Genomic DNA, 21,286 nt, shown 5'->3' with positions numbered 1-21,286 from the left:
AACTTGCCCCCAGGCCCCCCCGGGCAGTCCCTGCCCCAGGGGAGAGGGTGCTGAGGGTCCCCCCAGCAGAGTGAGGGACACTCGAGGCTCCTGGGGGCTGGAGGGAGGCAGCAGCGCCCCCCCCCCCCCCCCCCCCAACCCTCCCAGCAATGTCAAGGATGATGCCGGCTTTTCTTCAGCAACCTAGTCTAGTGGGAGGTGTCCCTGGCCATGGCAGGGGGGGTTGGAACTCAGTGATCTTTAAGGCCCCTTCTCACCCAAACCGTTCTATGGTTCTTCAAACCATTTATCCACAGAAAGGCAAATTGAGATGTTTTGCTCAGTGTCCTCACAGCATCAGGAACACTTTCAGGCCAAGTGCTTTTAAGTGTGTTTTGAGTGCTTTATAAAAGTAAATACTAATGGATAGTTTACAAGCAGCATCTACAAATATTTTTGTGGAAACTACCATGTTAGTGAGGAAATATGCACACAATGCAGTGACTGCATTTTATTATTCAATATGAAAGAAAGATTTCTTCCGGTAGCATAAACTGTTCCATTAACATGCTGATTTTTTCTAATTACTTATTTTCACCTGCATGGTCCATGCCTTTCATGTGTGAAAAAAATGCCACACCGGCTGGCAAGATCTGTTTACCAAGGTGCTGTTAGCTCTGCTTCTAGACACATTTTTGCAGCATCTAAAAAGCAAAGGCTGAAGCCTCTGTAAAGAAGCTTTTGTCCTTCCATGCTTGCTTTTTATTTCAGGTGGGAGAGAGCTTGGCATTTGCCTGCAGAGGTCTGGGCGAGCTGCTGATGTGCTTCTCATAAGGCAGTTTACTTTGGATAAGTTTGCTTTTTTCCCCTCCACTGCTGACACATTCCCCATACTAACTGGAAACCTCTGGGTGATTCCAGTCCATTGCGGATGGGATGTCATGAAAGCCACGTGGGGCTTTCAAAATGCATTTGCTTGGGCTCAGAAAGCACTCGTCAGCTTAAGCAGATTTCCTATGCTGTTGTCAGTGATTTAGAGATGTACCTCTTTCCCAAGCCATGGGAACCTGGAAGGAAGAACATAACCTGCTGCCAGAGAAAGGCACGTTGAAAGCAACTGCTTTTCCTCAGAAGCAGAAACCTCCTCCGCTGGCACTGAAACAGCTTGAGCGCCTGCGCTGGTCTCAGATCTGAGGAGTATGTGGTGTGAAACCACTGGGGACAGAGAATTTGGTCCTGCATTTCCAGATTTGTTCATTCTCACAAACCAGCGTTCGGTCGTGGGCTGTGAATATGGCACAGAGGGAGGGGGACAGCTGCCAGGGCAGGGACAGCCACCCTCTGGCCATCCTCTGCCTCCCTGGCTCCTCTCTTCTTTCTTCACGTGGCCATTATTGACTGCAGCCAGAAAGAAGATCCTGGGCTACATGGACCATCTGTTCCCCGTGCCTGTCCCCATGCACTAGGTTTCCTAGGAAATAAAAGGAGGACAACTTTGAGTTGCTGCTTTAGGTTTTTGTTTGGTTGGTTTCTTGGTGTTGTTTTGTGGGGTTTTTTTTGTTTGTTTGTTTGTTTTTTAATTCTGTTATTAAAATGTGTTTGAGTTTCTGTGTGAAGAGCCATGTCTCACAGAGCAGCTCTCTCGTGGAAGGTCATGTGATCTCTAGGCTCTTACAGCAGTGTAGCAATGTTGTGGGATAAACAGAGTGTAGGACAGTCTGTGTATCACTTTCCTTAGATTCTGCAGAAATGGTTTAAGTCATTTGGGATTCTTACCAGAATGTAAGAGATCCTCTTGCGCCCCTTTGAGGGTGACTGTAGTGTAGAAGTCTCAGTATTTGGGTCCAGGACCTGCACACCATAAAACACATAAAATTCATTTATTGAAATGTGCTGTTACAATTTTGATTTCATGAATACCCATGCAATCTTAATGTTAAATGTAAAGCAGTCATCCTAAAAGGAGGGAGAGGAGCAGCTGTGAGTCTTCCCTACAGAGTAAATCACTGTTCTTTCCCATGTGTGTACATTTGGATCAATTACCCGTCAGGTTACAAAGGGCTTTTGCACTTTCCTTACAAAGTGGAACAAGAGTAAAAGTAACAGGCTAAAATAGTGTGCACTGTACCCCAAAGAAATGCCAGAACCCCCTGTAAAATTAATACCAAGTGACAAACTGGCTTTTACTTGTCCTGAACTACTGCACCTCCTCCAGCAGTATCCCAGGCATCCCTTCTCCAGTTCTGCCCCAGGTGTCCTGGTTTGCAGCACCCAGTGACCCCTCTGGTCATCCTTTCCCCTGGGTTTGAAGTTTGCTCGGTGTGAAGCGGCCAAGTTCTTCTGAAACTGTGCTCAGCTCCAAGTGCTGTAAGCATCCCCGATGTGTGGGGTTTGGCTTGGCTCCAAAAGGAACAGGGATGCTAAAACTGTCCTGGTCCTGGGAGACGACGACTCTACTTGACAGGTTAGAGCCACAGAGACCCCCTTGGGACTGTATAACCTTTCTGTCTCTCTGTTTCTCATTCTTTGTGCAGGTAACATTTGTGAAGGACTTGGTTATTGTTGTAGACAGCCATAGAAAAAGCAAAAGCAGAAAGTATCTTTGTGGTGGTTGAGTCTTGCGCTAAACTCCTGGCTGAAAGCAGGATTATGGAATTATTATGTCTGGCCACTACCTAGTTATCTAAGAAAACAGGATAAAAAGAATAATTGTTTATTGAGCACCATCCGTGCTGCACCTTTAATGCATCAGTGGTTCACAGCGACTTTATTAATGTATAATGACTTCTATATAGGGAGAAAAGGGCAATAGAATATAGGGGCAATCAGATTTTTAAACCAGGCTAAGCACCTGCATTGCTATGGTATGCTGCTACGCTATTGATATAATTTAAAGCGGGTCAGGAATCCTCAGTCACCAAAAATCATTCTGGATAAAGACCCGTGGTGAGATGGTCAGAGAAGAGATGCTCTTAGAGCTGGTACCTGCATGTGGATGGAGCACTTGCATAGTAGATATGTTAATTTAATAGTGACTTAAAGCATGTCTGTTCTTAAGCCTACAGCAATGTATTATGACTCTAAAAATGCGTTTTCAGTTCCCTCATTCATTGTAGGTTACCTGCGTGCTTGGCGCAGGAACTGCTTTCCCCCCAAGTTGACCACAAAAAAAATGTTTTCCAGGCTATAAATGAATTAAATCAGAGAACAATTTTTGTGTTTAGAGATCAGGAAGAAAGTGTTTGAAATTTAAAAAGAAAAAAAAAAACAAACAGCTGTTTTGCTGTGATCTGTCTGGAAGGACTGGCCGCAGAGTGTGTTTATGACCTGTGGCTGTTACTCTTAGAATCTTAGAGCGATGGGAATAGTTGTGTGTGCAAGTACAAAACCTGCTTTAATAATCCTTAGTGAAATGCACTGCTCTGGGTGCCCCCAACAAGGCATCTCCTTCAGTACCCACGGAATGTAAACAATGAAGGGATGTAAAGGCTTTTTCAGCAAATAAATGTTAATATTCCCAAAGTATTCTGATACCCTTATTGAAACTTTCTTTTGCCTGACTTTTACCCTGCTGCCGCAGGGGAGAACTCTCTCTGTGTGCGTATGTAAATAGAATATGCATGTTCTTTTAAGTTCTAAAATTTGGAATAGGGGGTGGGCAGTTTCTGACCAATACTGGAGTATTTGACTTCAAAAATTCATGGGCAATTTCTTGTGGTTTTTCTATTAAACAGTGGCGAGTTGCTGCACTCTAGTGGCTGTTTAATAAAAGTCCTGTGCAATGCCGGCTACTGCAGTTTAATTCCGTCTGGCCTCAGGATGGTTCAACCAGCTTTCACATATTTTATTTTATTTAATTCCCCCCATTTTTGCAGGCAGCACCAGAGGCAGCAATATAAATCCATCTCTGCTAGATATAACAGACACAAAGACAAGTGTGTCAAGAAGCCTGCAGAGGTGAGGCTGGTGTCTCCTGCCCCTTTGGGAACGACGTTGCATTGAAATGGCTAGAGGAGAATCCCACCGGCCTGGGGCCAAGTGACCGTGGCCTGCTGGGCAGAGCTAGGGAGAAGATGTGATCCTCCAGATGCTCCTCCTGTTCTCCTTTGTGTGTTTAGTTTGACTGGGGGTGGAGGGGTTGGGGTTTTGATGTTTATTTTTATTATTATTAATTGCTCAAACCTACTGATTAGCACAGGGTTTTTTTTTAATTTTTATTGCAAAACATAGACTGTTGGTGAATGAGAAAAAGGCTGAGATTGACTTCCCATATTTGCATTATTTCAAGGAGCGGTCCTTTAAGTCTCTTGGATTCATTTATTTCTCTAGGTCTTTTTTCCCTTCACCTCAATAGTCTCCAACTGAGAGAGTGATGACAGCACGCTCTAGAGCAGGGAGGACTGGGTCCCGCCTGTGTCTTCATTTATCCCTGGTATGAACGATTGAAAAATTATTTTACAGCCTTGTCAACAAATAACGGTGTTGACTAAAGCTATGGGGGCTCTGCAGTTAGAGCCTTTGTTTCTATAGCATTTTAAAACATGCCCTGAAAATGCACAGGCTGTCTCTCGTCTGACCGTCGGGGGAACGTGCTGTTTGGACCCCGCAGATGAGACAAGGACTCACCAACCTGTGTTGGTGCAGTAGGTGCTGCAGTAGGACCTTCCCACTCTAAGCACCGCTCCTGTGCTCTTCAGTACTCAGGTTATTGCTTCCGTGCTCTGTCTCCCCTTCCTCTGTCTCCAGGATACAGCTTCTCCCATGTCCTCCCCAAAACTTCTGCTACTGTTGAAGCCAGTGAGGTAATTCTGATATTTTCTTTTTGGCTTTCAAAAAACTGGGAGGGGAAAAATAACTTCTCCCTTTGTGCTCGTTGTCTTGTCTGGAGCAAAGACCAAACTGTTATCTTGGCCATCCAGCCATGTTTCCTCATCAGACTGAAACATGGGCTGGAAGCCAGTTCCCACCTCAGATCAATGGAGGTTTCCTGGCCAAGGGATGCCTCAGCTGTGTGAAAGAAGCAACTGAAGATAAACACACACTTGAAGTCTGTTCTGTATTGAGAAAGGGAGATGATGGTTTGGACCCGCATTCGCTGATGTGAAGCCCCGTTCCTGATCTGACCACAGGATGTTTCACAGCCCTGAGGTGTCTCTCTTTCTCTGCTCTGCTTTTTGTCAGGCACAGATGTCCTCTCAGGGGACCGGGATAGGTTTAGCATCCCTGTCAGGAGAGCGAGCGCTTTGCTGTAACGTTCTGGTCATTGTGTCCTGCTGTATGGACGTTCCTGCACAGCCATGGCAGAGTGACCCAGCCCTGCTCGCTGCTCTCGCTGACATCCGCCTTCCTCCTGTGCACCTGTACCAAAGGGCTGTGTTTTATCAGTCGGCACAGGAAGATGCTGGTGAGGGGTCTTTCTAGCCATGTGGAAGGGTTTGTTTCTGCTGCTCTGTTGCCTGTTTCCAGGCTTGGAGACAAGAAGAGGATGTGGTGGCCTGGGGGGTGGTTTCTGGCTGTTGTCTCCTACCTTTCGACCAACTAGTCAACATCTCATTTCCCAGAGACACAAAGTGAAGCTCTAAGGTGCTTATGAGGAAAACCTGATCTCCAGCACTGCTGGAACCTTTTACAGCTGCCTTTTTTTAATTTTTATTTAATCCTATTATCCTGACAGCTCCTGCCATGGAGTCGTGTTGACACCAGAACATGAAGCTGCAGCTGCAGTATTACAAAGAGGAAGAGATAATGCTCATGGGTCACCTGCTGAAACACGAAGAGCAAAGCACAAACACAAGGCAATGAATTGGACTGAGATATTTCTATGTGTGTTTCTTTTAAATTGGCAACAAAACTTCCCAGTATTTCCCGTGCTTTACAAGGATGTAAGACGTGACAGAATTTCACCCTACGTTTTTCTTCCCTATCCTCCTCAGGAGCGGGCACTGAAAAATTAGTTGACTGTAACACACAGTCTGGGCCATATTTGAAAGGAAATTCCACAATTTCAGGCCAAATAAAATAACTAGAAAACATGGCTACATACCCTTTGAAAAACTATTAACAATGATTTAAAAAAAAAAAAAAAATTGATCTGACTGTTATAACAGACTGACACCTACCAATCAGTGCTGAATAGCAGAATTAAAAAAAAAAAAAATCTTAGGGAACTGGGTATAGTGGAATTATAGTTATGATAGTTCAGTTAAGGTACCCAAACGGGTGCTGTTCCTTTTCATGCTGCACTGACAGTAAAAGAGAGTGAGTCGTTATTTCTACATTTAACACTTGTACATTTTTATTCAGTTAAATCAGCCATTGTACACATTGCAGCTATGTATTGTTAGTGTTGTATTTTTTTTTTAATTTTTAACTAATACATGCCCTCATAGATATATTCAATTAGTGTTATCACCATGGGAACAAGATGCTGATTCGTCAACTTAAAATTCACTTCTTCTCACAGTATTCAAGTTCTTTGATAACACAGCAAAAAATCAAAATAAGAGGTGAATAACCATTATGTTGTTACACAGAACATCATCTGCACCGCAAATAACACAACAGAAATGCATTTCTTTAGAGCCCCATCCTTGAAGATCATCCTGTGCTGTCTCCGATGGTAAGAAAGCCATGATGCGTTGTGAAATGTTTCATCATGGGTCTCGGTCGGTTTGGCTGCCAAAACACTTTTTGGTTTTTGTCGGTGTTTTTGTTGTTGTTGTTTCTCCTGCCTGCCAAAAAAAGTGTTAGCACGGCACCTCGGGTTCTTTCGCCTGCAGGAAGCCAGAACTCCCAAGATGTTTTCATGCTTTTAGCATCGTTACCTTCATGAGGAAGTGCCCTTGTTCTGAGCACTGAGTGAGTCATTAAAAAAAACCAAACAACCCTATAATTGCAGAAGGCCAGATAGGCTTGGAAAAAGTATTACTCATAGAGGAGAGGATTCGTTTTACCCTGTTTTTTGAGTATACTATTAAAAAAATCAAATAGCTGGTTAAAAACATTTAGTGTGTTTGTGTGTATTATATACGCTAAAACACTACAGAGCTCCCTCCATTAAATATTAAGGTCCAGGACACCCAAAATGTCAGATCTCTATGTTCCCTTTTTTGAAAATAAAAGTGCAGACATGCCATCATGGTTTTCAGAGGGTTGATTTAGAAATATATATATTATATATATAGATAGATAACAAAATATGAACAGAAACTGGCTTTCAAGGATCGTGAGCACTTTCTCTTTAAAAAACACTTGATTGGAAGATAAAAACTGCTCGCTCAGTGCTAAGAGGGCTAACAAGCTGACATGATTATAGGAGGGTTTGGTTTTGACCTTCAAATGCCACATGCATGTATCGGATAAGAGGCAATCTTGATAAAACACGGTGAATTAATTACTCTCCTTGTATAGTGGGTAAGTCTTTCTCCCATAGTTATCTACAGTGCAGTGGCCAGCAGGAAGTACCACCAATAAGACAGCGTGGTTTGCTAAGCAGTGATGAAAACAGGAAACTACTGTAGTTATAATTGTTTAATACACCCTGCCACATGTCCAGATCTAAAAGATTTTAATACCGTATGCAAATGTGCCATAGATATAGCTGCTAGCAAGTTGGTTACCTAATTGGGTATTCTTTTTTTTTTTTTCTTTTCTTTTTCTGGAAATCTTTAAGTGGCTGTCCGAAGGTCTTAGAAGTATTAATGGCCACAGTCAGCTGTTGCTTCATGAGAACAGCTGAATTTCCAGGTTTTTAGCCTGACTCTTAGAGCCTTTAACTATAATAGATCCCTAAACTGGAAGTCTTACGGATGCAGGAGATCTGCAGTGCTTCCGCCTCAGTCAGTCTGTGTTTGCAGTCGATTGTGTTAACATTATTTTATTAATCGCTGTTCAGCAGTGTCAATAGACCTTGTAATCCATGATGCTAATTGGAGTCATAGGCAGTGTGTTCTCTGCAGTCTTGTAAGTCCAAATACTCTTGCTATATACAGTTTACATGTTAACTCCATTTTATGATGCATGTACATAGTCACTTGAAGAGGCCTGTCGATGAAGTTGGCTCGACAAATGCAATTTCATGAAGCTAGTGCAGAAGCAAAGGAACAGTGAGAAGTGGTGATGCTGACAAATTCCCAGTACAGCACAAAGACGACGATTCGGTGGATAAATCATCCTGAATGAAGGATGCTATCTTTGGTCACAAATTAGCTTACAGGGTAAAAAATAACAAAAACTCAAAATCAAATACGGGGAAAGGTGGGGGGGGGGGGGGGGAGAAATGAATTCACCGCATCTGCACGAGTAGAAATGGCAGTGTCTTCCAGTGATTATGTAGGTAATAATGTCTACACCTAGAGAAGATGAATGCTGCACGCGGGATGGATGGTTATGTGGTGTTGTTGAGGGGTGGCAGCTTCTCACTTCGCCTCCTCTTTCCAGTCCTCTTTGCAGAAGTGTCTAAGAAGCTGCTGGAGGTCATGTTGGAGGTCATCCTGTGGTAGTGCTTCTGGTGTGTCTTCCAGCTCTTCTATGTGAACGTGTTTTCCATACTGATCCTTCATCACAGTCCTCTTCTGCGTGCTGGCTTTACTTAGTGTTGTCCTAAAACAAAATAAATGACAAAACTGTCTTTAAAAGCCCACAGTTCCTGAAGGTTTAAAAAAAATGCTAATTTTCAGCTGTAGTTTTAAGGCTTTTTCATTCAAAATGACATGAGAAGAACTGTAGCTGGCAGTTGAAGTCAGCTACTGAGGTCAGATATTTGTTATGCATTCCGAATACAACACACACCACTGTTTTAATTGGCTTTCATAATGTAAACTAATAGCAATTAAGCTGTGTACACTGATTAAGCATACAGTTTTAGATGCCCAGCAAAACCCATGCTGTAACACACAGACATGCAACCTATGTTGAAATTCACACAAGACCTTCCTATTTGCAGTATTTAACTTCAACAAGAGAGTTGTCCTGTACAATAGTAATTTAAGCCGATTAATTTCTTGAACACTTATTTCTGAACAAGTCTTACTTCTGACAGCCAGTAAAACTACTTTTGTGGTCATCTAGTGTCCTAAACTATTCTGTTAATTACTCCACACCTCACGAGAACCATCTTGCTCTACTAGTCAGAACCTTAAACCTCACCAACTCCCTTCCAGATCTAGGCAAATAAATGTAGTTGTTCTAGGACAGCTGGGTGTCTCTTGATTAGCCTTACCCAGAAGCTCAATTTTTGGTCACTGTCCTTGAGAGAGGACCATGGGAAGCCAAGCACACTCGGCAATTCCTGCATGCCCAGCCAGGAATAGCTCGATTTTTATCAGACAGCTGACACTTCTTAATTTGACCTGAATGACCAAAAGATCCCTCCGTTAGATGGAGCACTTTGACACGAATGCTCACCCTTCATCCAAAAGCAGATGCAGCAGGTCCCCTAACTCTCAGCATGTCCTTGTGACACCATCCCACCAACTGAAACTGGTTTTACAGCTTGTTAGAATTAGACACAGTTTGGTCAAGATGCGCTTTCAGATGCTAACGTTGGCTTTACCGCCCCAAATGGCCATTCAACCGATCTGAAATAAAAGGTGTGTAAAAGATGCCTGCCTGTAGCAGCCTCGGCTCAAGTTGTGTGTGACAGGAATGAATACACTTACTGCACTACAGTAGCTTTTTTTTCTTTCTCCCAAATATTTTCCTATCTGCCCTGCTTCATTCCTCATAAGGCCCAACTGTGACACGCATATATCTATATATATCTCTCTCTAGGTCCACATATCCTCTGGCCTATTTTGATAAGGTTCAAATTATCACAGAGACAACTGGCATGAAAAAAAATATCTTTGAAGTAACCTTGATTAATATTGTTAACTGTAAATCACGCTGCTATTCTTGTGTCGCCTCCTATGAAATCAGCTCGGCAGCAATTCTCCTTTACACTGGCTCTGGCCAGGATGCAGTTCACTTTCTTCACAGCAGCCCGTGCAGAGCCCTGTGTCCCATTTTGGTCTGAACCAATGCTGGTAACAGCCCAGTGCTTTGGCTGCTGCTCTTTTTTTTCCCCACTGGCCCTTCCAGTGAGCAGGCTGGGGGTGGGCAAGGGACCAGGAGGGCACACAGCCAGGACAGCTGACCCGAACCGGCCCAAGGGTTATGCCATACTATACAGAACCACGCTCAGCAATAAAAACTGGGGGTAGAGGAAAAAAGCTAGGGGTCGGGGGGTTCTATCTTCCAAGGTGACCATGGCTCAGTAACTGGCTGGGTATCAGTCTGCTTGTGGGAGATGGTGAGTGATTGCCTTTGCATCACTTGTTTGGTTGCTCTTCCCTCTTTCCTTTGCTTATTAAACTGTCTTCGTTCAACCCATAAGTTTTCTCGCTGTTGCTGTTCCTATTCTCCCATTGCCTGGTGGGACAGGAGGGATAGGGAGCAGCTGCGTGGTGCTTGGCCACGGTGAACCCACCACACCCCTCTTCACCCAGTCTTTCCAAGTGAATGTAGACCTTCGCAGTGCATATACCCCTTCCTGTAACAGAATGTTAGTAATAATCTTTAGTACTTCTGCAAATAAAGCTTGAGATGCTGCCGCCAGTGGTTTTACTTCAAACACTCACTTAAATCCACTCATTTATTATGAGTTTGTTAATCCTTTTCTAGTAACAGTTCATTGACATGCCAAGCCAAACCTTTTAATAATTGATCCATCCTCTTTCATGATTTCTTGCTCTACTAAAGCGGGGAGTTTGACTTTCATTTGGTTACCTGTATAGCTCAAAGCCTCAAATTAAAACATAAACTTCAAATTAAAACAAAACCCAAAAACTTAGGACACAAGATAATTGCTCTTCATGCCTTAGTGCTTTATATTAATGAAGTTGAAAGCTGAGTAAATGATGAATAGACAAGAGAAGCATCTGCCTGCTATTTGCATCCTTTCAAATATTTCTCAAATGTACAGATCAGGTACAGTTTCTTATATAGGATAGTTTCATTTCACTAATAATTGTACTGAGGCGCATCTCGGCACTTTCTTTTCAACTTTGAAGTGCCCAACTCAAGGCCTTGCAGAACTTATCCTTTTTATTTGTTTACAACAGTTGTTACAGTGACCTTTTTCCTGTCACAGAAAATACTCTTTCTTGTATAGCTGTTCCCACTGCCTGTTCTCAGTGCTGGCAGTGCAGAAACAGTACACACAGAAATGATGGGTGATACTTCTGAGCCCTGACTGTACTGAAAGGGGAGAAACAGGGAACGGAGCCCAGCAAACTTTTCCACAGAATATCTGCTGTTACTGATACTTCCTAGAAGAAAGGCAGCATTTTTGTTTTCCTTCTGGCTGTTCATGGGTTCGTCTGTGGTATCTTCCACAGGCTTCTTGATTTACTACACTAGAAGCTGGCAAGCTGGGAAAAAAATGTTATTTCCCAAGCCATTTCTTTGAACATGACAGTTCAAAAACATGACAGTTTTTGCTGCTTTGCCCATGATTTCTAACAACTGTACTTAAAGCCGCCAGGGGTATTTTTAGAATCGTAAAATGTTTCATAGCTAATTCTGTGATTTTAGCTTCCCATACATATACACACTTTATATACTAATCCTTTTGTAACATGGCTGAGTATAACAACAGAGGTTTATACTCGGTAGATGAGTATGACGCTCCATCAATGAAACTTTCAATAGAGTACAATTTGTTCCCACGTGTGTTGTGATATTTGTTTTAATATTTATTTTTAAAAGGCATTTTTACCTCTTCAAAGTCCTCTTTGGCTGATGGAAGATCAGTAGCTAAGCTAGCATCCCCCAGGTGTTTCTCCATTCTCTCTCCTTGCACTACAGTGGTCTTTATGACTTTGCTGACCTTCCGGCCTTCCACTGGCTCAGACTGGAATTTGGAGGCACTAGGCAAAACAGCAGGTTCAGACAGGGTCACCTGTAAGGTTAGAAAGCAGAAGTATACTGGATATGAATTACACAGTGAATACTAACAAAGCTTTTAGTTACTCCATCATTCTTAATCATTGCCACAGAGAAGAAGAATACAAGAATTGTCTCACTTTCTACATGTACACATCAAAAGACTGAGTGTATATTTTATTACCTGCTTTACAGCTCCAGAAGGAGACATTCTAAGATGTTCAGACAGCAGGAACAGCCCTGGAAAATTTATTCTGCAGAGAAGCTTTATCTGGCAGGGTGAAAACTGCTTCTGGAACCTGAACTAGCCTGAGGGCAGCGGGATATTGCTGCCCTCCACCACACCACAGGCTGCCCTGCTGGCTTACCTGCCAAGGCCACTGAAGTTAAACCAAGTGACAAGTGGACCTCTTGCTGTGAATCCTTGCTGCATTCACACAAGTAGTACGAGCTAGTGGTATCAGCCTATATCTTAATTTTAAGATATTCTTCCAAGAGATGAGTCACACTTGTAAAACCAAGGAACTCTTACAGGAGAATATTAGAATGCCATGGGAAAGGGACAAACATGATTTTATTTGACAAAATATGAATGTAATGTATATGGTTTCCAGATGATAAAGAGTACCTCTGGTATGGTCAGCTCACTAAAAAAATTACTCTGTTTCCTTGTTACCTTACTCTTAGAGAATTAATTCTGATGATTAATTCTGGCAAGAGAGAATTACACTCTTAGCATTTCTAATGACTGCTTGTTAAATGTTGCTTTCAAGGGCAGTTCTGTGGAAAGCAAGCCCTATTACTAGCTTCTGACCCTCTGTCACAACCTAAATTTTGCTGATACCAATGTCTGTAGGGCCACGTGGAGAACTAAGGCAGGAAAAGATAAACTGAAAAGCACTTACCTTTTCAGGTTGTTTTTTCTTTTTAATTACCTGGCTCTACAAAGTTTGCATGAAAGTAATACTTTTTTTTTTTTAGCCTCTTCAAAGCAAAGAACATACCAGTAATTTAAACCTAATATAACTGTATAGTGTTAGAAGGGCTTAGTTGTAGAAACCTAGAGAATACCAGATCATTTCATTACAACATTCACCAATTTTCTTATTAGAGTAAGAGGTATAATAGCAAATACAGATTTGCCATTTATCTTAGTACAAAGCTGCTTTCATTATGAATTTGGCACTTCTCATAAATCACAGAATCTGTATCCTGACTTATTTTCAGGGAAAACTGCCCTCTTTCCCTGCCCTCCTGCCCACCCCCCATCTTTTCCCTGTCTTTATTCTGAGGCTTTTCCATCTGCAAGAAAACTTTTTAAAGTATCATTCAAAACTGAGTGTTGTTGGCGTGAGTAAGATGTAGTTACTAAGTACACTGTTGGTGTTCTGCTGCTTTGTGCCATCGCAAGGGAAGTAGAAGTCCTGACCTCTGAGTGCTCACTGTCGCTCTTCAGCACGACCCGTTTTACAACTTTGGAGTAGCCATCTCCTTCTTCGACAGTGACAGGATTTTGTGGCGTTCCTTGCATTAGGACTTCCTCTTTTTCTGTGCCATCTGGAGAAACGTATCGCCGGATGACCTTTCTAGTGACCTGAAGGAATGAAATAGAGCTTGGTCCCAAAAGAATTAACAATAACATATTCCTTCTTATTCTCTATATAGTATTTTCTACTCAAAAGGCATTTTTCCTACATAGAAAAACCTACATAGATGGTTCAGTGTTTTAGTCTTTAAGACATATACTAAAAACAACCTGCAAGCTGATGCATTCACTCTATATAGTTCACCACACAGCAAAACTTCCATAAACTTATTTTGCAAGTGGGCACAATTACAGATACTGGAATGACTCTCTAAAGCAATAGTTACTATTAGGAAAAGAAGGATAGTATTTTAGAGGGAAAACATACTTTATAATTGCACAACTTCTAGAAAACAGTTTTGGACTGGTATTTTCAAAAAGGCTTCTAAAAGTAAGAGGTAAGCAGCTTAGCTATCAAATGCTTAGAACTAGATTCACAGAGGGACTTGGACATCACACTGTAACACCAATGGCACTAACCACTGCCGAACTAGGGAGCTGGAATTAACCTAGTTAAGAGACTAATCTGGTGCTTAAGCTTTCTAGGCATTGGCAAGCCAAACAAAGAGGAGGAGAAGAGAACAAGAGGGTTCAAGATGAGACAAATTTCTCGGGAGGACGGGTATGCATCCCTCTGTGGATGACCTGGAGCTCTACATGTTCATACGCTTTCCCAGCCCCTTTTGACAAGGTTAACATTAAGCTGTTACCTCCCCCTTCTTCCAAAAGCTTATTTGCTGATGCTCAATCAGGCTGTGTCACGTATCTTTAAGAGTCACAGAAAAGGGGGTAATGGCCTCCCAGGCACGGACCTACCCAGAAGAATAGACTCACTCTTGCACAATGTGCCCAGGAATATTTGGCTGGGGTTGTTTATTTTAATATGAATTCAAACAGCCTCCAGAGACATGCTATCCAGCTGAGGGCCTATGATGTTTTCTTGGGAGACAGAAGATGGAGTTTGCCACCAGCAGAATTCGGCCAAGCCCTAGACCAATTCTCTAAGCGCCGAGTTGTCAGATAAAGCAAGGAGCACACGAGTTCCTCTTGCACTTCCACGCTGTGCAGAATTCACTTTTATAAGCATGGTCTGAAAATGCTTATTTTATGAAGCCATCACACAAATAACTACTTCCTATATTCTTTGTGCCAGAAAAACTGAACTGTATGTACAGATGCAGAAACTTAGGAACCCGGTCAGGCACAGCTGAGTGGAGATTTTGAAGATCTAAAGTTTGGATTTAGGTGACTCTTGCAGACTCAGCTCTCCATTAGTCTCATTATTACAAGCAAATATGATCTTAGATAAAATTGTTGTGGTGTGGGTTTTTTGGTGATTTTTTTCTTCAAAAAAACAACAAAAGCTTTTTCTCAGAAATGTGGGTCTATTTTCATTGGCTTTAAGTGGGAAAATTAACAGAATATGTCATGTTAAGTTATAAACTGTAACACAGAATGAACTTGTAAATCAAAATAATTCTTCAAACTTTGGAATCTCCCATGAACAGAAATTCTGGTTCCTTCCATGCTCTACTCTTAAACATCATGCCCCTTCACAAAAGAAAATTTGGCATGTATGTGGGTGTATTTATCCTTCCTTTTATAGGACAGTAAGAAGGTAGCAAGGGGCATAACCAACAATACCTTCTTCACCACTGTGTGGCCATGTTCATCTGTATATTGCTCTTCTGTGACTGTTTCTGGTGGCATTTCAATACTATCAGCCTGTATGACAAAGAACAAAGTTTTACGAAGCAAGGCCTTCATGTAGGTCACTTTAAATAAGCAATTTTAAAATTGGTTAATTGGTTAAAAAATGAAAAAAAAATTGAGAAATGTTAGAAAAAAAATTGTTCTGCAAATAAGTACTTAGGCGAGCAAAGAAAAGTTATGTCACAACAGCCAGGCAAATATATGTTAGTTGACCATGTTGTGTATGAAGTCTTTATCCTCTTCCTACTGAGGCATCTAACAGAATGTAGAGCTGGGTTAGCAGTATTACTAGAATCCTCCTCCAAGAAAAAGGTATTGGAATGGCTTATTCAATGCCCATTCATTATTCAGGAGCATTCCAGCTTCAGGTGCATCACCAGCCAAGCGGTGGTCTCAGCAGCATGCCTAAAGGTGTTACCAGGGCCCAGTCACCACAGGCTCGTGCAATCTTTCAACACTCAGTACCTGAATAATCACCCGCCGACGAACAACCCTGGTAGTGACCATCTCATCCTCGTCTGAGCTGATCTCCAGCCCACCTAACTCCTCTGCTAACACCTAGTGGAAGCATGGAAGCAGTGCTCTGTTGTATGTGGTACTAGCAGTACTTACAGGTTCTGCCTTGTTTCCATCTAAAACCATCTTCACTTCTGAAAATTTTTGCTTTTAGGATTTTTGGCCTCTTACCCGACTTTAATCTGTGAAACACTGAAGGGAGGCTTTGGCCACTTGACCATACATTAGCTGTTCATTAGCATATTGAAAAAAGAAGGATGAACCTTTTGGGTACTAATTCTGCAGGATACTCCTAGTGGTCTTAGTGCTCTTAACGTTGCCAGGGACAAGCCTGAAATTTGTGGCGTGGCATCATTGCAGGTGGACTAAAAGATATTACTAATACAAACTTTGGAATTCATACATATTGCTTATGGTTTCTGTATTAATTACACAGAAAATTATATGAAAGCCTTTTAATCCTCTATACCGGGAAGTACATAATGCAGCATATAGACAGTAGGACTAAAGAGTTTTAACTAGAGGACCATGTATCAATAGCTTTGGCACTGGAAAGATCAATAAAAATTAGTAACAAGTGTTGAAGTTCCTCTCTCTCCTGCACAAGGAAGAATTAAAAATTTAAATGAAGACATTGGAAGGCAAAGAGAAGCTGAAAAGAACTACTTGGGAAATATCAACAGTATAAAAGCAAAAAGAGGAAAATAAATAAGGGGGGGTTGTTTCTTTTTGGTGGTGCTGCTTGTTGTTGTTTTACCTTAATAAAGAAGAACTGGAGGGCAAAAGAAGTACACTGTCTTTGAGGGCAGCCTTTCCCACAGCAGCCATTGAATCGAGTCCTTTTGTAGCTAATCTTTCAACTTCTGAGTTATCCCACACATTTTATATTCAATCTTTTTCTGAGATTCCAGAGGCAGAGCTCTGAAACTCTTCATTCTGGAGTTTGAACATTTGGCAATGTAAACAGCAAAGAAAGAAGAGCCTGTTTCTAGCTGAATGTCAAAACAGGAAACAATTTCTCCTTAAGTAGAACTGCACTTTCTTTGCTGTAACTTCTCTGATAAAACTAGTTTCCTGCCCAGTTATGCCTTCTCCTTTTCTTCCACTTAGAACAGGCAAATAAACCCGTGTATTCTTAAACCTTTATCTGCCAAGTAATTTAAATTCCCCACTAAAAGCCATACAGTTGCTTTCTTTAATTGCTTCTTGAGCCTTCCCCTCTACAAACATTGCAATAAGGTTCCTTTGTCTTACACAACCAATAACCTACCTCATAGAGTTTTTGCTCTTCTCTTTCATCTCCTGTCTCCGTTTCTCTTTACTGCCTGCATGCTACGTAAACACCATTCTCAAGTTCTTTTCTTCCAGTGCATCCTTAGTATTCTGCAACATACATCCTGCTGCCTCTTTTCCATCTCACTCACTTTACAGTATTTTTCATGTCATTCTTCATGCTGCTCTGGGCTAGTCTTGCCTTTCCTCATAAAATTTTAACATTATTACTTTGTCTTTCATTACATCTGTTTGTCAGCTTTCACTTGTACATGGTTTGTTTCTGCACCTGTATTTTACACTAATTGTCCCTCACATGCATGGACGTAACTGTCACAGACCACAGGATAAATAAGGGTAGCAGAATTACAGTCTAGACTTTAGGATCTGGGGTTTGTTTCAGCTTTGATAAGCTCTATACAAATGACTATAGCTAGCCCTTATAACCACAGAGAAAAGGAGAAAAGACACAGTTGCAGATGGGGAATAATTAGGCCGATTAAAAATATTCTCATTTTAAGGAATGAGCGAGACATAAAACTTGTTCTCTTGTGTCAATTGCTTTGAGGCAAAGTTGTTATTTACCTTTTCTAAAGATTCCTCTTCATAGCCTCTTCCAAGCTTTTCTGTCTGCTCATCAGTTGACTCCACTATCACAAGGCTAGTTCTCCTCGGAGAGGGGTCATCCTGGTGGAGTTGGGAGTCCTCGGGCTCTTGGATGATTGGAGAGTCACCTCTCTCAGCAGATGATGGGGGCTGTGGGGATGGTTTTTCTCTCTCTTCCTTTGCCGCACTGAAGTGTGCAGATTTTTCACCTGCTGATTTTCCAGTTACTGGTGCTGTGGTCTGCTCCGTTGCAGGAGTTGTGACACTGGGAATTACAAGTTCAAGGGAAGTTACTACTATGCAGTGGTTTCCAGTTTCCATAAATGGAACATTATGCACTGATTAAATATTGTTATGTTGTCTGTTGTCTAGCAAAGTCTAGAAATAACTGATACTCCTTGACAGTAACTACAGAGCAATCTGGCTAGGAATCCCTCTCATCTTTCTGACCCAAGAAAATCTCCAAATGCATGTCCAAATGTTGCACCCAATTCTGCAAAACTTGGTCTTATTAAAGGATTTATGCGAGCTTTGCTGTCACTTGTGCCCTCATAAATCTACATATTACCTATTATTTTGGGGGGGAAAGAGACTGGATCACTACAGTCAGACGTGAAGCAACTATTACATTAATTACTGGCTATACAGCTGCAGGTGAGGACAGACCAATTTTTATGTAGAATTCTGGAGCGTTACCAAACAGAAATTTATTAGGGAATCTTATTTTTATTTGCAATGTTATTTTCACTGTTGAACATTGCTATGATTTAATTGCTGCTGCAAGTTATTTAAACATATTATTACATAAGTTACCATATAACATATATAAAGGTAATACATATATTAAAGAATGTGTGCATGCAATATATTTCTTTTGCTTATGGGTGAATAATAGTGACTTCAGATATGAAGCTGTCATCTGAGTTTTATCAAGTAACCTTATAACTCTGAGGCTAGCTTGAAAAGGTTCACTTCTGATTTGCACTGACTGTGAAAACATTACCCGCTTCACCACCTAGAATTTTCTTTTGAGGTTGACTTTTCTCTTTTCATGTATCATAGAATCCAAGGATCATAGAATACCATGTTGGAAGCGACCTCAAGGATCAACTGGTCCAAACTTTCTCGGCAAAAGCATGGTATAGACGAGATGGCCCAGCACCCTGCCCAGCTGAATCTTAAAAGTGTCCAATGTTGGGGAGTCCACCACTTCCCTGGGGAGATTATTCCAGTGGCTGATTGTTCTCATTGTGAAAAAATGTCCTTTTGTACCCAACTGGAGTCTCACCAGGAGTAACTTGTACCCGTTACCCCCCGTCTTTTCCATGTGACTCCTTGAAAAAAGGGAGTCTCCATCTTCTTTGTAGCCACCCTTTAAATACTGCAGCCTGGTGATAAGGTCTCCCCTGAGCCTTCTTTTCTTGAGCTGAACAAACCCAGTTCTCTCAGCCTTTCCTCACATGGCAGGCTTCCCCGTCCTTTGATCATCTTGGTGGCCCTTCTCTGGACCCTCTCCAGCCTGTCCACATCTTTTTTGCATAGCAGGGACCAAAACCGAACACAGTGTTCCAGGTGTGGCCTGACAAGCCAGAATATCAAAACTGATTAGGAACCATGGGAAGAAAGAAACATGATCCTTTTTAGATTCCTTTCAAGTTCCTTCCCAAATGAAACCAACCCCACTGATAGCCCCAGACCAGAATTCAAGGCTTTGCTGTGCGGGTCCTGTAAATCTGTGTTTTATCATGTGTTGTTCCCTTCAGTACTTTTGTCTTGTCTGCATAAAATCTTGTTTCTGTTCCTTTGGCCATCTGAAATTTATTTTTTAAAAATCTAATTCCTAATATGTGGTTATGAGCTTGGTAAGTAATGATTAACTTGGAAAATTTTTGCCTCAATTGAAAAAGCCATCCTGAAGTTGAAGAAAGGCCCCTCTACTGTCAATTCCATTAAGTTTAACATTAGTTGCCATCTAACGTATGAAAAATATACACAGCTTGCAAAAAAAACCCCACCTCTACATTATCCCTCTTTTCTTTCATATGTACTAGACTGGATTATTGCTTTGTGTTCACAGTGACAAAATTACTTTCTCTCCTAACCCTTAAGGCTTCCTTCACATGGAATAAAAAGTCAAACCTGCGGTAGGAACTAATGAACTGGTGCGTGCAATTGGAGGAAAATTCTATTGAGTTCATATGTTTCAAAGAAAACTGTAAAATCTTTACACAGAGAAGAGATAATCCATTCCACATACATCTCATTATGGTCTTTTGACACTTACAGATATTCATGCTGTGAAGTAGATGTTTTTTCTGGCACATCTTGGGGTTTCCCTGAGAATTCAGCTTCTACTTGTTCCTTATGTGCTTGTCTCAGGAGCTCAGCCATTGATACTTCTGCCTCACTCCTGGGAGTACAGTCCTGAAAAGGAGAATAACTAACAGACACGTCTTCCTCAGAGACAATGGGAGGGTGTTCAGTTGGCTCACTGTCTTTAGATATTCTATGTTGTTCCTCTTGCTTATGTCTTGAACTGTACAGTTCTTCTTGCAGTACAGAAAACCCTTTAAAAAACAGAGAGATGAGAAATGTCGTTACAAGTCTTACTAGGATGCAAGAAGTCCTTTTTATTCTCCATGTGCATTTAAAACCTCTGGATGGGACACATTACCTGAAATTTTCAGACATCTTGACTGGGAGAGGACATTACCTCTCCAAGTAGCTGAAGGAACACTGGATTACTGCTACTATTGCCAAATAGTGAATCTTGACAGTAACAGGCAAAATAAAATTTACCCAGAAATTTACCTAGAGTAAACCCTCAAAGTATGAAAGAACATTCACAACAGCTTTTTTCCAGCAGATTAGGATAGGTTTTAGTGATGTTTTCCCCCATTGATTATTTATCTGCTTATGGAAAAAATAACCACACAAGTATGGACAAAGAAATTCACACAGGATTAGGTGTAAGAACCAGCTAATTTATGTGCTTCAAAGCATATAAACATACCCACCTACCCCCAGCCCCTAATCTCAAAGCAAGGGCTCTCACTCTGCAAAAAATGTAAAATAACATGTTTCTGTTCCACAGGCTACAAGGTCACAGGCTTGGGCTTCTGTTTTTCCTTACTAGCCACATTCACTAGGAACCTATTAACTGAAGAACAGCTTGAAAAACACAACTGCTTGTACTGAACTTGAGCTGGACTTGGAGGTTAATTTTCTAAAACTAATTGGCTGTGATATTAGAATAGTAATTATAGCAAACAATCTTCTATTCCTACATTTTCTTAAAGATGGGACGTTTGCAGCTGTCTAATACTTTACTGAGCTACTAATTCAATACTAAGGATGTAAAAGTATCACTTCCAGAAAAGAGGATTTTATTTTACATAATTTGGAGATGTCTCTTTAGTTTACAACCATTGTTCTAATCTACTGAACTTTTAAATTTAAGAAATCCAACAATGTCATAGCAGAATTACAATATCCTAGGATATTTGAATTCAGAGGTTTTTCCAAAGCACGGAGTAGTTTCCCTTTTACGAATCTTGGTCAAATCCTAATGAAACCTTCTTAACTTTTATGAAAGTAGTTGTATAAGCAAAAAAAAAACAAAAACAAACCATCAAACTGGGTATAAGCATTTGCAGTTGTTTCTGACAACATTCCTTTATTTGATTTATT

At 41.3% G+C, this 21,286-nt stretch overlaps 1 protein-coding gene across 1 annotated transcript in view; it reads right to left on the bottom strand.

Annotated features, from left to right (window-relative positions):
• Positions 1-6,257: 6,257 nt before the first annotated feature.
• The window catches only part of ANK2 (ankyrin 2), a 166,045-nt gene continuing 151,016 nt past the window's right edge, over positions 6,258-21,286 (bottom strand). Inside the window, exons 43-50 of the mRNA XM_074154943.1 lie at positions 19,881-20,163; positions 17,576-17,861; positions 15,668-15,760; positions 15,134-15,214; positions 13,334-13,498; positions 11,738-11,920; positions 10,671-10,762; positions 6,258-8,580 (exon numbers count right to left, since the gene is read on the bottom strand). Of these exons, the coding sequence (XP_074011044.1) occupies positions 8,397-8,580; positions 10,671-10,762; positions 11,738-11,920; positions 13,334-13,498; positions 15,134-15,214; positions 15,668-15,760; positions 17,576-17,861; positions 19,881-20,163 (1,367 nt within the window). The 3' untranslated portion in view covers positions 6,258-8,396. The remainder of the gene's footprint in view (positions 8,581-10,670; positions 10,763-11,737; positions 11,921-13,333; positions 13,499-15,133; positions 15,215-15,667; positions 15,761-17,575; positions 17,862-19,880; positions 20,164-21,286) is intronic.

The sequence above is a fragment of the Numenius arquata genome, chromosome 10 (genome assembly GCF_964106895.1).
Source record: "Numenius arquata chromosome 10, bNumArq3.hap1.1, whole genome shotgun sequence".
In the NCBI taxonomy this organism is placed as follows: Eukaryota; Metazoa; Chordata; class Aves; order Charadriiformes; family Scolopacidae; genus Numenius; species Numenius arquata.
This window is presented reverse-complemented; position numbering and strand designations above follow the sequence as displayed.